This window comes from Sarcophilus harrisii, chromosome 3 (assembly GCF_902635505.1).
Source record: "Sarcophilus harrisii chromosome 3, mSarHar1.11, whole genome shotgun sequence".
NCBI classification, from domain to species: Eukaryota; Metazoa; Chordata; class Mammalia; order Dasyuromorphia; family Dasyuridae; genus Sarcophilus; species Sarcophilus harrisii.
In genome coordinates this window covers 558,890,048-558,905,394 of record NC_045428.1, presented here as the reverse complement: position 1 = coordinate 558,905,394, position 15,347 = coordinate 558,890,048, and the positions used below count along the sequence as shown (strand labels likewise).

Here is a 15,347-nt window from a genome sequence, read left to right as displayed (position 1 = left end):
ATGCCCAAACAGTTATTTTGCTGTACAAAAAGAGTTGGACTCTGAAATAGTGTACAATTAGCCTGTGAAGGAAATCAAAAATGCAGGTGGACAAAAATAAAGGGATTGGGAATTCTATGTAGTGGTTCTTAGTCATCTCCCAGAGTTCTTTCACTGGGTGTAGCTGGTTCAGTTCATTACTACTCTATTGGAACTGATTTGGTTCATCTCATTGTTGAAGAGGGCCATGTCCATCAGAATTGATCATCATATAGTATTGTTGTTGAAGTACAGAATGATCTCCTGGTCCTGCTCATTTCACTCAGCATCAGTTCATGTAAGTCTCTCCAGGCCTTTCTGAAATCATCCTGCTGGTCATTTCTTACCAAACAATAATGAAATAGTGAATTCTTATTCCCAAAACTTGAATCTTTGGATTTATCAAACACCAGATTACTATAGTCATTGACATTTGTGCAAGACAAATCCAAAGGACTTTTGATGAAAAAAGAATGCTATGGGGCAGCTAAGTGGTGCAATGGATAGAGCACCAGCACCAAAGTCAAGAGGACCTGAGTTCAAATATGATCTCAGACACATAATGCTTCCTATCTGTATTACACACCCTGGGCAAGTCACTTAATCCCAATTGCCTCAGCAAAAAAATAAAAAATAAATTTAAAATGCTACCTTCAAAGAAAGAACTGAAGAATTCTGAGTATAAATTGAATTTCATATTCTCTCTCTTTTTCTTCTTCCCTCTACTCCTCCTTTCCTTCCTCATTCCCTTCATTTTCTTTCTTTCTTCCTCCTTCTATCCCCCTCTCCCTTCCTTCTTTCCTCCCTTCCTTCCTTCTTCCCTTTCTTTCTTTCTTTCTTTCTTTCTCTTTTTTTGCCTTATGGTTACTATACAAATGTATTTTGCATGATGTTACAAATATAATTGATATAGTATTTGCTTCTCAGTAGATGGGGAAGAAGTAGGAGGGAGGAAGGTAAAGAATCTGAAACTCAAACTTTAAGAAGAAAAGGATTTTTTAAAAATAAATAATAAATATATATACATATATGTATACACACACACACACACACACACACACACACATATATACACAAATAAAACAAAACCCTCCCAACAACACAAAGACCTCCTCACATTTCCATAGGGCACGTAAGGTTTACAAAGCACTCTCTTCACTATGTTCATAGTCACTCTGGCATGGCCTGTGCCTCAGTAGCCTGTGGTGAACGGTCCTTGCACAGGCTGCCCCCATGCTCCTTGCTCTGCCTCTTGGAATTCTGAGATTCCACTAAAGCCCAGCTCAGGCTCCATCCACCATAAGCGTGAACATGCTTGCCATACGTGTTCTATGTATCCCCCATCAAAATGGAAACTCTTTGAGGTCTGAGACTTCCATTTTTGTTTTTGTATTTCTGATACTTGGTATGGCACTTTGCAAAAAAGCAAATCCTTGAATAATTGTTGAATTAAATTGAATTCTGCTGATCAAGAAACCGAGACCCCAAGGGTGATTTGCCTAGGACCTCAGAGACTCCCAGTGACCAGAACTTTGATGTTCTTACTCCAGGTCCAGATGTCTTTTCTCTGTAGCATGAGGTATCTGTGAGCCTCAGTTTCCTTCTCTGTCAAATGAAAAAACTAAACTAAATGGTCACAGTTACCTTTAAATCTTGAGCACCAGATCATAGATCTTAGTTTGAAAGCAGGTAGGGACCCTATAAGTCATCTAGTCCAAGCACATTCCTACTTATTTTACAGATGAGGAAACTGGGCCCACAGAGGCTTTGCCAAGAGCACACAGATGGTGACGTTGGTGGGATTTTCCTTCCCATTTAACACAACTGAAAAATCATTTTCCAGGATGGGTTTCAGAAGCAGTCTGGTTATCCCACAAATACTGAAGAGTTAATCTTGGGAGTATTTTGAAGTATCCAGTGGTCCCTCGGGATCTGGGAGAAACTGAGGAAAAATTCTGAAGGAGGTTAAGACTGAGAGAGGTTTTTTGGCAACTAGAGAGAGTGGTGATTGACTCAACGAAGCCTATAGGGTATACGTTGGTAATCTGTGACCTTAGATCTCTTGGGATACTCACTCCAGAGGCCCTCCACCTCATTGCCATCAACCATTTCCTCTTCCTCTTCCTCCTCCTCCTCCTCCTCTTCCTCCTCCATAAAACAATCCCTCTCTTCCTTAGACCCATCCTGGGCTCCTCGGTCCATGGTAATTATCAAGGAATTCAGAGAAACCAGAGGCACTTCAGGGAGTATCAGCCCAGGTGAGGAGGGCTCCAAAGAGTCCCTGGAATACAAACTATCCCCTGAAGGGTCTTCGACAACCTTTGATTCCTCCAGGGATGTGGGAGAAGGCAGAGATAGGTCAGCCCCACCAAGGTCAGCCTCCATCAAACAGCTCATGCTTCCTGATTCTCCCCAGAAAGAGTCAGACACATTTCCACTGTCTGAAGTGTCCATAACTGGAGAGAAATCACTCCCCGGAGGATGGGTCAGGGACCCTGCAGATTGTAAACTGTGCGTGTATCTCTCTGCTTCCTTCATTCCAGTCAGCAAGTCCTTTAGGGGAGCAACTCCAAGGTAAGGTTCAAAGGTTCCACTGTCATCCTCAAATTCTTCCTCTTCACTCTCATCCTCAGGCTCATGGCCCTCCACTTCTGATGGCTGTGGGACGCCTGGACTCCTAGATCCTGCGTATGGTCTTCTTCCCTGCTTTAAATTATTCTTAGGGCAGATGGACAAGATGCTGGGCTCTTGTCTGTCCAGGTTCAAGGTTTTCACAGGGCATGTGTACCCAGAAAAGTCCTAGTTTAGGGTGGAGAGAAGAGGGTGGATCCATTAGGTTTCAGTTTGACCAATTTGATTTTGCCCAGATGAAGGATGTCTAATTTTTTGTCCCAATATGTCCACATCTATCCTGAGTGAACCAGATCTCTCTTTGATCTGATTCTCTCTTATTCCTGGAGCAAAGGAGACTAGATGTCCCTTTCAAAAGCCTAGATCCAGGGATTTATTTTCTAAATGCTCTTCTACAACCTCTGACCCCTTCAAGAACATGGAGGATGGCAAAGATAAGCCATTCTTGATCAAATAGCTGATCAAATTCTCCCCCAAAAGAATCAGATATTTCCACTGTCTGAAGTGTCCATGAACCGGGGAACAATCCCTGAGTGATGTATAGTTCTGACTTCCTGGGTTCTAAAGACCCTGCCAGCTCTGATATCCAGGTTCTAAGGACCCTCCCGGCTCTGATATCTAGGTTCTAAGGACCCTCCCAGTTCTGACATCCAGGTTCTAAGGACCCTCCCGGCTCTGATCTCCGGGGTTCTAAGGGCCCTCCCAGCTCTGACATTCTGTGTTCTAAGGGCCCTCCAAGCTCTGACAGCCTGGGTTCCAATATCTCAACCATCTCTGACATACTAGGATTCTAGGAAATGAAATAGCGATGTATCACTTTTAAAATAAAACTGGCTGCAAACAAGGGGATAGGCACATGTTCTGGAGCTTTCCTGATGCTCCTCATTATTTGTAGCCAGTCCATCTCTCTCCCTGGCCTGAGACTGGCTTGAAGTTCCTTGTTCTTCTCCAGCCATCTTTGACATACCAGGTTTAGAGGCATCTTTGCCTGCTGGAAACAGATGTTCTTCAGGAGGCACATCCAGGCCAGAAGGATAATAACAGCCAGGAAAAATAGCAGCAACAACACCTGTATCCTCAGTTGGGTTTCTGGGAGAGAAAACAGTGAGTCTTCTGTCATTTGGTGTTCCAAAAGACTTGTGGGAAAGTCTTTCCCTTTTGTCCCATTTGTGCCACCTGCCTCCACCCCAAAGGCCTCTCCCCTTTTAGGTCTCACCTGGGGTGTCCAGCAGGAAACAGCTTGGTTGGGAGAAGTTGCTGTACTTGGGGGTGATTAATAAATAGAGTGTCCGTGCACTCAGACAGTAGCGCCCAGTGGAATCTGAGGGAAGCCTGATCTTCACCTTCGTCCCATGGAGCATGGCCTGGGGCCTTGTCTGTCCAGAGAAAAGAGCGGGGAAAGCCAGAATGATTACAGTGGGACTGGCTTCTTTTGCAAAGTGCCTGATTTTAGTAGAAGTGGAAATGAAGGTGATGTAAAAAACTAAAATATATCAGTAATAGTTTAAAAATAAAAGTCCTGGGCTTTACCACAGGGTGAAATGAAGAAACTGAGACAGAGACTGGTTTGGCAGGGGGCAGGGGGGATGTGGAAGGCCGGGGAAGACAGAATATATAGAAGGGAGTGTAGCTCACAGCTAGGTTCTTTACCTTGTTTAGGCTCCCCTCCTTCCAGAATTCCACCTCGTATTTCAGGTTCATGGGGCCTACACAAGGGGGCAACTCATAGGTAGCATTGATGCTTAAGGTCTCCTTGTTCCGCATCCAGGTCAGTGTGGGTGGGGCTGGTTCCACTGTGATGTACAGAGCAGGTCAGTCGGTAGGAATAGGGAGTAATGGGGTGGGGGGCTCCTCCAAGGTTATCTTATCTGTCTCTCTAGGGAGCAGAGCTCCTTACCTAGGCTGGAAAGACAGCACCTTCTCTCCTCTGAAAAGCTATGGCTTCCCTCCCTCCTGTTTCAGCCCCGCTATTAAGAAACCACTGGAAAAAGGTCACTGCATTTGAAATGTGGGCTTGATTTTCTGGGGGGAGAGGATGGGGCAGGGGAAGGATGCCAGGTGGAAACCAAGAAAGTCTCCTTGTAGGAGATGACCTCTGCTGAGGCTGACGGTAGCTAGAAATGGTGGGAGGCAGGGGTGAGGGAGAAGGGCATTTGGACCAACTCTGGTCAAGACAATGAACACCCATGATTCCAAAAGATTTTTGATGAAATGTACTACCTATATTCAGGGTTCAGAATGAAAGATAGGCTTTATTGTATAAAACCATGGGAAAAATTGATGGACTATGGGTCCCCCTCCCCCTTGCTGCTAATGCCTCTCCATTGCAATTAATTTCTCTCTTTTTTTTATCCTGTTGAATCTCCAAATAGAATGTGAGCGAAAAGACTGTTTTTGTCTTTCTTTGTACCCTCAGTCCTTGACACTGTTCCTTGCCCATAGTTAATGCTTAAAAAATGCTTGTTCAGAGGCAACGGGGTAGTGCGCTGGATAGAGCCCCAGCCCTGAAGTCAGGAGGACCTCAGTTCAAATCTGGCTCAGATGTTTAATGTGTCCTAGCTGTGTGACCCTGGGCAAGTCATTTAACCCCAATTGCCTCAGGAAAAAATTTCTGTTCACTCATGGACTGATCAGACTCCCCAAGACTTGTAAATGATTTTGTACTGGGGATAAGGAAGGAGGAAAAGTTAGGGATGGCTCTGAGGTTTTGAACCTGGGTAACTGGACAGAAATGGGGAAATGAGGAAGTCAACAGGGAGGAAGAAGGAGGATAGTTCCTATCCATGCAAATGACTATTTGAGGGCCTTGCCACCCTCTGACATGAAATAGTCATGACAACTGAATGCACATTACACTATTATCACTAATGTGTCAAGTGCCTCTGAGACTGCTGGAGAGTGAGCTCCTTCTGCTAATAATCTCTTGTTTTAGGGTTGCCTGTGGTTGAGATGGAATGATTGTCCATAGCTGCAAAATCAACAATGGGATTTGAATCCAGGTCTTCCTAACTATTAACTCAGCATTGTAGCTATGACCTCAAATTATCTCTTTAAAAAAATCAATACTATCCTATAGTATTTACCTATGATTTTTAAATTATGGAACTTTTATAAAATAAGGGGAGTCATTGTTATCTCCCTCCTTCTTACCTTTCCCCTACCATGACCCCCACGAAGAGGAAGACAAACTTACCATCAAATAAATAATCCAAATACTTGGGAGATTCTGCCCACAGGGAGAAAGTCCCAGAAGCCATTGCTCTGACTCGGCCCTTATATTTGATGTGTAGACTCTGATGCTTCAGGCAGGTAAGGTCACATTCCTCCGTGGTAATCCCCATACAGTGTTTGACCTTTTTCCAACGTTCCACATTTTCAAAGCTTAGGAAAGAACAAAGATTGGTGGGTCTGGAACTAGGAGACAATTCATTTTACAGAGGAGGAAACTGAGTCTCAGACAGGTAACACAGGCATAAAAGGTAGCTAACATAGGGGTAAAAGTGGCCATATTCTCCACCCCACCTCATTCCTGCTGTCTCCTGATGAGCAATTTCTTGGCTCACAACCAGAGCTCTCCCCATAATCACTCACAGGCCATCAAGTAACTCCTTTAAGTCTGAGAACCTCTCTGAGACTTGTTTCCAAACCTCTACGACACAAATCACAACGCCTGCAATGCCCGTCTTGCTGATTGCTGTGAAGACAAGGTTCTGTAAACCTAACACGACTAGGAATGTGAGTTATGGTTACTGGGGACTCCCAGAAGCACAGGAGCTCACAAGTGGAGAGCTCTCAGCCTTGAATGGTTGGGCTGGATGGGATCATGGACTAGCCCACCCCACTTTCATGATTATATCACAGACCGAGAGCTGGAAGGGACCTCCTCAGTTATAAGCCCGGGGAAGCAGCTTGCCTGCTATATAACGGAGAGTCAGCATCCGAAGCAGGATTTGAACCAAGATTTGGGAATCATGCTGCTAATCCTTAGGATGCTGTTCTTTGAATTAAACTGAAATTCTCCTCTTTAAAATGGACCCTCCCTCCCCTTCCCCATTCTCTCCTACTTTAGCTCTCTTGGAACAAAGCTTTTCTACCTGACCACCTCTAGTACTTGTATCTTTAAGAGTTCTCCTTCCTCACCGAAGCATCTCTTTTATTTTCTCCACCCCGTCCTTGCAGGGCTCACTCCAGCATTTGGTCTAGTAGGTATTTAATAAAGGTTTGTTGACTGACAAGTGGACTTCTCTCCAGGCCTTTCACGATCCTAGCTGCCTTCCTCTGTCTCATTTACACAGACTGTGAGACAGAGCATTGTATTAACAGTACTGGCCCTGGAAAACTTTCCTGATTGTGTGAACCTGGGCAAAGCGCTTAACCTAGACTCAATTTCCCCTTTTGTAAAATTAGAGAGTTGAACTAAGGTCCCTACCAATGTAAAATCTATGGCCCTAATTTTGTGACCTTCTGGAGAGCAAAATTACCCCCAGAGGACTAGATTTTACTGAATACGTAATATTCGTATTTGGTAATACTACTTCCACTGTAGTCTCTCCATACACCTTCCCATAATTCCTCCAGTCCCCTTCCCCCTTCAACCCTCTTCTCTATCCACCTTCCCTGGAGCCAGAAAGCCTTACCTACCTCTGATACCTCACTTCATAAGTCACATTGGGAGGATAGTTGGGTCCTGGGCTCCATGTCAGGTATACACTGAAGTTGCGGAAAAGGAGAGTCACATTTTGTGGACGGGCCAACTTTGGGTTCCCTGTAGGGTTAGAAAGGTTGTCTGAAATCCTGATTTGGAACTTTCCCATCACCACTTCCAGATTCTTCCTCTACCAGTAACATTTCTTCCATCATTCAGCCCTATCCAACTTTTCATGATGTTTTTTAGAGTTTTCTTTGACAAAGATACTAAAGTGGTTTGCCATTTCTTTCTCCAGTTCATTTTACAGATGAGGAAACTAAGGCAGACAGGGTAAAGTCATTTGTCCAGGATCACACAGCTAATAAGTATTTGAGCCTGAATTTTTCACATTTATTTTATTTTTAATAAAATAAGCATTTCCTTAACATAGTATAATGAAAATGATGACTGCACATGAAACTGCAAATATATGCATATTATATACACATATAAATATATGTGCAAATATATTTATATGTGTATATAATTTATTTATATTTATAAGTATATTATAAAGTTGTCATGTAAATTTCTTTTCTTTTTCCTTTTTTTTTCTTTCTTCCCCCCAGGGCTTTCTGATTCCAAGCCCAGCACTCTATTCACTATGCCACTAGCTACCTCCTATTAGTGTAATAATAATAATGATGACAAAGATGATAAACAATAACTAGTGCTTTAAGGTTTACAAAAAAAAAATTAAAAAAAATATTATCCCATTTTATCCTCACAACAACCCTGGAAATTGATTTAACTGAGGTGGAAAGAAGTGACAATATCCATGGACCAGCTGGCTGCCAACCATTATGAGATAAACTCCCCTTGTTTGACTTTCACAGTATACAAACTTATCACCCAAGTCATATTCTAATAACTGTTATCTACTCACCCCTAGGACATTCTCCCTCTTTTCTTAATGAATTCGTGCTTGGCTCACAGTCTCCTTTTCTATCCCAATTCTTGCCCTCATGTGGGGGACTTCAACATACACATTCACGTTCCCGCAAATAACCTAACTTCCCATTCCATCAGCTACTCAACTCCCATGTCTAATGACTTCTCCACTTCACCTGAGCTCTATTCAGGGGTCACTTCCAAGTGTTCTATTTCCTTGTTCAAACGTGAGTGAAAGACAGTATATTGTAGAAGATTTGGATTGGACCGCTGGTTCAGACACTTACTACCTGTGTTTGAGCATCAACTTCTTCCCAGACTCTCAGGCTCACAATCTAAATATCATCATTGATACCCCATTCTGTCACACAGCCAATCAGTTGCCAGTTATACCTTTTGTCAACTCTACCTTCACTAACATCTCTTGTAAATGGCCCCTCTTCTTGGACACTGCCACCATCTTGGTACAAGTCCTCATCTATTAATTCATTCCTGGATTATTGAGATAGGCTGTTGGTGGATCTTCCTACCTTAGACCTCCTTGATATAGTCCATCCTCTACTTAGCTGCCAAAATAAGCCTCCTAAAGTACAAGTTTGACCAGGTTCTACTTCTAGTGAACCCCTAAATGGCAGACAATTCCAGTGTTGCTGAAGTAACAGGGAATTGGGGTGGAAGGAGGGGGCAAAGCCCAGAGACTGAGGTGAATTCCTCCTTCATCCTCAAACCCCATTCAATAGATTCTTGAAGATCTAAATCCTTTCCTGTTCTAAATCTAAGATCCTCTGAACTCTAAAGTTCCTTTATCCAATCTTGATCTTTTATCATTTCATCTTAGACTTTCTTTCTCATTCTTTGTCTTCATTGTGTTCATTATGGCTCTTACTGTCTCCCTTCTTTTCCAGGCCATCACCTTACTTCCCTTCTCAATTTCAATGACTTACGTCTTTGTCTTATTACTTGCTTCTCATGTCTTCCCCAAACTCAAACCAGGATTACCTCGCCAGAATCCTCCTTTGTTTTTATGTTGTGTACTGTTGAACAGAGTTGGAGGAAGTCACAAAACCAAGATGACTAAATCCACTACAAATTTGTAACCGAATCTCAGCTAAGCTATCATTGAAGTAAGGGAACCCTTCTATTCCTCCCTAATCAAGTCTCTTTCCCATTTTCAACATTGGCTTGTTCAAAGTTCCTTATTCTTCCTCAGACTTCCTTTATCATATCCCACTCTCTCAGTGGAGGAATTAGAAGGTCCTCTCCTCCCCATCATCCTGACTTTCTAATATTACCTTCCACCTCCTCTTTATATCCTGCATATTCCTGTTTATGTCTCCCACATTTGAATGTAAGCTCCTTTAAAAGGGCAGGAACTTTTTTTTTTTTTTTTTTTTTGCTTTTTCTTTTAATCTTAATGTTTAGTACAATGCCTGGAATAAAATGAACACTTAACAAATGCTTCTTGATTAAATATTTGAAAGAACCTCAATTTCTCCATCTGTAAAATATGGATCTGAGGTGTCTTTCAGATTTAAATCTAGCTGGACCCCTATGATATAATAGAAATTCAAAGGATTCTGGTTAGTTCTGATCATGTGGCATTGTCCCCAGGTGAGTTTGGGGTCCCTTTCTTCATGAGATCTCTGATCCTGTATACTTTCTACGGGGTCTCTCTCTAATCTTTGACCAATTCAATGAATGATTTCTATAGTATCGGGAAAGCGTAATAGAAGCCTCTGAAAGCTGACTTGGGCTCAGTGGAGAGAAGCAGTAACAATGGATTGCACAACAAATGTCATTTCTGGGAAGTGTAGGCACACCTTTCAGCTGTAATTTTTCAGCGACAATTTCTAGCACAAGACATTTAAATGCTTATTTATTCTATAATCATAATAGAAACAGAAACTGAGTTGGAAGGGGCCATAAGGACTTTTTAGCACAGTTTCCTCATTAGAAGGCATTGTGGTATTAAGGAAAAGGGGATGAATTTGTAATCAAAGGACCTGAATTCAAATTCAAACTCAGCCACCATCTTTGGGATCCTAGATATGTCAGTGAACCTCCCTGGCCTTCATTGACCTTATAAGAATATGGGCTAGATGTCTTTAAGCTGCCTTATGACAGATGAGAAAACAGGTACAGAGAGAAAAAATGACTTGCTCAAAGTCACATGGCTAGTCAAGTGGCAGGATCTTAAGTCTCTTGGCAGGATCTTAAGTCTCCAGAGCATATTTCCTGATGCTTCAATTTTATCATCTGTCAAACAGTGATGACATGTCTTACACTTTTTATGTCCACGACTCTTTTGAGGAAAATGCTCCTGAAACATTTTCGTGATGGTAATATGCGTGAGTTATAACTGTAACTCTTAGAAGAAGCTTTCAAGCACTCAGGTGGATAAAGCTCCACATAGATAGTCTGGGTATGTCTCACTGTGGGCCACGCTCACATTTGCTTAGATGAAATGGTTTCCCCTCATAATGGTATCAGAGGCAGCTAACTGATGCAGTAGATAGAGCATCCGTCTTGGAGCTAAGAAGGCTTGTGTTTGAATCCTGCCTCAGACAAATTTCCTCATCTGTAAAATGGGAATACTATCACCTACTTCCGTGGATTGTTGTGAGGATTAAATGATGTAAACCTAGAAAGTGCATTGCAAACCTTAAAGCATTAAGTCAACATTAGTTATAGGACAATTCTGAGACAGTACTGATGCTGAAGGAAACAGGGTTGTGGATTCTAATCTAACAAGCCTTCAGTGCCTTTTTTAGAGTAGGAAATTGTCTGGGAAAGGAGCAGTGACTTCTTAGATCACAGATTTCATGCCAGGAGGACCTTTGGAGGCCAAGAGAGTCAAATATTGCACTTCACAGATGAAGAAACAGCTCCAGAAAAAAGTTATCTGTCCACTCTAATAAGTGAGAGCAATGGTGATTGCTCTCACTCACCTCCATCTTAGGAACTGCTGTGCCAGATGAAAAGTGACATGAAATGAAAGTGACTGAGGCTGACCTCAGAGTAGAGAAGAAAATATCTCCTATGCAGAAGTGCACATATCTATTGTCAGCCTTGGTCAATTTTATTTTTCCCTTGTTTCTATTTTGCATTATGATCTTGAAAGGGATCAGAAATGGATACAGGGATATCAATAGCAAACAAAAAACATCAATGCTATTTTTATATACTACAATACTGTATACAAGTATATATTTTTAATAAAGGAAAAAAAGCAAATGTATTGAGACATTTCCTATCCTTGAAGCTTTTGATTTAAAACAGACCACCCAGATATACCTGGGAAAATGCTTTCAAAAGTCTATTTTAGTTTGAAATCCTGGTTTTATTACAATCAATAAGCATTTATTAAATGTGCACTATGTATCAGACATTGTGCTGAGCACTGGATAAGTCATTTTCTCTCTCCTAGATCCAATTTCTTCATCTGTAAAATTAGAATGTTGGCCTAGATTGAGGGGTCCTTAACTTTTTTTTGCATCGTGGATTCCTGTAGCACTTAAACCCTCTCAACACCCAATCAGAATAATATATATTTTATAGCAAAATATGTTTCTATATGCACACAGATACATATGTACATATATATGTATACATATATAATACATAAAAATAAAGTACACAGGCTTACAAAGCAAACTAAAGATTAAGGAAACCACAGACATAAATTTTTTCCCATCCAAATTTATGTCCTGAATTTATGCCTCAAATTAAAATTTTCTGTCCTCATTATTCTCTGATATCTTTCCAACTCTAAATTCTATGATATTATAATTATTTCTGGGTTTTGTTTGTGAAAGAGCAGGAATAGGAAGGAGTGAAAGGAAAAAATCATATCAGAAAGAATCTGTTTTGATGATGCTCTAAAATCCAGAAAAAGTAAATAAACAATTTCCTCTGAGTTACACAGGAGGACCAGAACCCAATATTTTCAGGAATGTGTGTGTCAGTGTGTGTGTGGGGGGAGAGAAGGCATGTCTACAAGAGGTTTAAGAGGGAAATGAGTGACTCAATAGAAACCATACAAAGCTCTTCAGAAGAGAAACTTGGGTTCTAGTCCCTGAGGTACTGCTGGCTTTCTATAAAACATCAGCCATTTCCTGTCTTCTGGCCTGTTTCTTCCTCTAAAATTAGGCAGCTGAAAGAGAGAGGTCTAAAGACAGGAAGACCCAAGTTTAAATTCAGCCTCTCACACTAGTTGTGTGACTCTGGTCATGTCACTTAACCTTGTTTGTTTTAATCTGCTAGAGAAGGAAATAGCAAACCACTCCAGTATTTTGGCTAAGACATGGTCAAGCGATAAAGAGTCAGATACAACTGAACAACCACAGAACTGGGATAATCATACTGCCACTATCTTCCCTCATGAGGTGGTTGTGACACAAGACAGAATCACAGAATGTCAAAATTGGCCAAAGGCATTTTCAAACACTGAAAAGTCAGAGCTAGAAGGTATCTTAGAACACAGAATGTCAGAACTGGGAGTGAACTTAGAAAACAGAATGTCAGAACTGGGAGTGAACTTAGAGCATAGAATGTCAGAACTGGGAGCAAACTTAGAAAACAATGTCAGAACTGAGAGTGAACTTAGAGCATAAAATGTCAGAACTGAGAGTGAATTTAGAGCATAGAATGTCAGAGTTGGGAGGGACCTTAGGAAGTGGAGTATTAGAATTGGGAGGGTTATTAGAATATAGAGTGTCAGAGCTGAAAAAGACCTCAGAAAGTAGAATGTTAGAACTGAGAAGGATCTTACATTGTAGAATAATCAGATTTAGACATCTCGAAGGGATCCTCAGACAGAAAATTCTGTGACAGAAAGAACCTTAAAACATAGAATACTGGAGCTTGGAGGGTCCTTGAAATATAAAAGTTCAGAGCTGGGAGAGTTGTTAGCACATCGAATGTCCATTGGAATGAGCCTTAGAACATGGAATATTAGAATTGAGAAGGGTCCTTAGAACAGAGAAAGTCAGAGCTGGAAGAGGCCTTAGAACAAAGGAGGGACCTCGAATATCACATACAATTCATTAATAACCTGTGACCAAGAAAGCGTTTTCAGAACTTTAAAGATCCAGATAGAAAATACAAGACAAAGCAGGGTTAGCACGGTTGTGTTTGGATTGGAAATGGGATTTCTTTGGCCCTGGAGCTCCCAGGGAGGAAATCCCTTCCTTTAAAGCTTAGAAGGTGTCTGTGGCACTGAGATTTCCCCATTGAGTGAGTTTCCTGGGGTGACCCAGCCAGCGTCCGTCACGGTGCCTGGGTCTTACTCGTGCTTTATTCTCTTCCTTGCGTTATTACTAGTGTTTAATAATAGAGGGGATAAGAGGAGGGAGGGAGGAGAGGGGAGGGCGGGAAGAGGGAGACGAGAAGGAGGGAGGGAGGGAAGGAGAAAACACCGAGCACATTAACGCTTCTCTGCGAGCAAGGCACGGGATTCAGCAATCACTAGCTTCCCTTCCAGCTGTGACGCTACAAGTCTCTAAGGAGACTTTACTCACAGTCGCGGAGAACGAATCCCCCAACGTCTCGGATCCTTGCCGCGCGCCCGCCGCCCGCCTTTCCCGTAGCTGGCCAGGGGATCGGGCACAGCTTCCATCCGTCCCTCAGTTCCCTCAGCCCAGGGTTCCCCCAGTCCGGGCTGCCCTGGAAGGCTCAGCGGGGGGCAGACTTTACCTGGTGCCATCTGCAGGAGGCAGAAGAGTAGCGGGGCCCAAAAGTTGCCCGTGGTCATGATCCGGGTCCCCTGAGCCGGGCCGGGCCGGGCCGGCCCAGCTCGGTTCGGCTCGACTCGGCTTTTAACCGACCATCCCGGGCCCCGGCCGGCCGGGCTCTCCCCAGCAGGGCCCGGGCTCTCCCCACTCGTCCCCTTTCTTCCCCATTCGGCAGGGGTTTTCCCTAGCCGACTGGGGGTGGGAGGGTGGGGAATCCACTGCCCCGTAAGCCCGCACCTTCACACAGCGCAAAGTTCAAGGGCGTGGAGGGCTGTGGAGCTGGAGAATGGGAGGCGCGTCACAGCCCCAGTCCCCAGGCCGGCGCGAGTGTCGGGAGGACTGGGTGCTGAGTAAGTAAGGCACGCCGAACGTGGAATCTGTGTACGGGGCCGGAATCCGCCGCCCTGCTCTAAGCCCTCTACCAGTGGAGTAACTCGGGAGTAGTCACAGTCCAAGGGAGGGCCTTGGGGCGATCCCTGGCGCCTGCAGAGCTCTTGACCGGGACCGGGGTTGTCACCTTGGACAGACGGCTTCTGCTGGTCCGGGTCTCATCTCCCAGGACTTCGGGAAGGCTTCTCAGACAGTGAGACCAGGTGTGTGTCTCCACACCAGACTGGGGGCTCCCTGAGGGGCCCAGAAACCTAAAGCTCACCATTATCCCCTTTAGAGCTGGATCTTCCTAGGTGTGAGAGAAAATACATGTTCTCTGTCTAGGATATAAAAGTGGCTCAGAAAAAGCCGAAATCACTTTAGAAAATGGCAGGCGGGGGCAGGGGGCAGGTAGATGGCGCAGGGGATAGAGCACCAGCCCTGAAGTCAGGAGAATCTGAGTTCAAATCTGCCCTTAGACACTCACCACTTCCTAGGCAAGTCACTTAATCTTAATTGCCTCAGGGAAAAAGAAAAGAAGGGAAAATGGCATGGGACACTCCAGACGGAAAACTTGCAGACGGCAGAGGCCATGTCATTCATGTTAAACGTTGGCAAACCTGAAAGCCTATATAAATGTCTTTAAAAAACAAACAAACCCATATCTGTGGTACAGGAGAGCTTAAAACCTGGATTCAAATCCGGTCTCTGATGTATACTGACTCTGTGACCTTGGACAAGTACATAATCTCTCTGGGACTCAATAATGGCTCTGACATGTCTTTTAACTAGATTTGTGATTCTCGATTCCAGGTCAGGTCAAGTACTCTCCAGGGCAGCAGCTTATCAACAAGCATTTATTAAGCTCTGTGGTGTCAAATGCAGTGTCTGAGCTGATACAAAGATAAAAATGAGATAATCCCTGCCCTCAGGAAGTTTACTTTCTATTGAGAAGCTCCCTGAGGGCAAGAACTATGACTTTCCTTAAGATTCCCTGGAAGTTCCTTGAGAGCAAGTCA

The 15,347-nt window shown here is 43.3% G+C and overlaps 1 protein-coding gene across 1 annotated transcript; it reads right to left on the bottom strand.

Moving 5' to 3' along the window:
• Positions 1-393: 393 nt before the first annotated feature.
• Positions 394-14,395, bottom strand: IFNLR1 (interferon lambda receptor 1). Its single transcript, XM_031962594.1, has 7 exons — positions 13,922-14,395; positions 7,291-7,414; positions 5,843-6,030; positions 4,300-4,442; positions 3,866-4,025; positions 3,617-3,738; positions 394-2,817 (listed from the first exon to the last, which is right to left on the bottom strand). The coding sequence occupies exons 1-7, from the start codon at positions 13,977-13,979 to the stop codon at positions 2,032-2,034; spliced, it is 1,581 nt and encodes a 526-aa protein (XP_031818454.1). The 5' UTR covers positions 13,980-14,395; the 3' UTR covers positions 394-2,031.
• Positions 14,396-15,347: the final 952 nt, after the last annotated feature.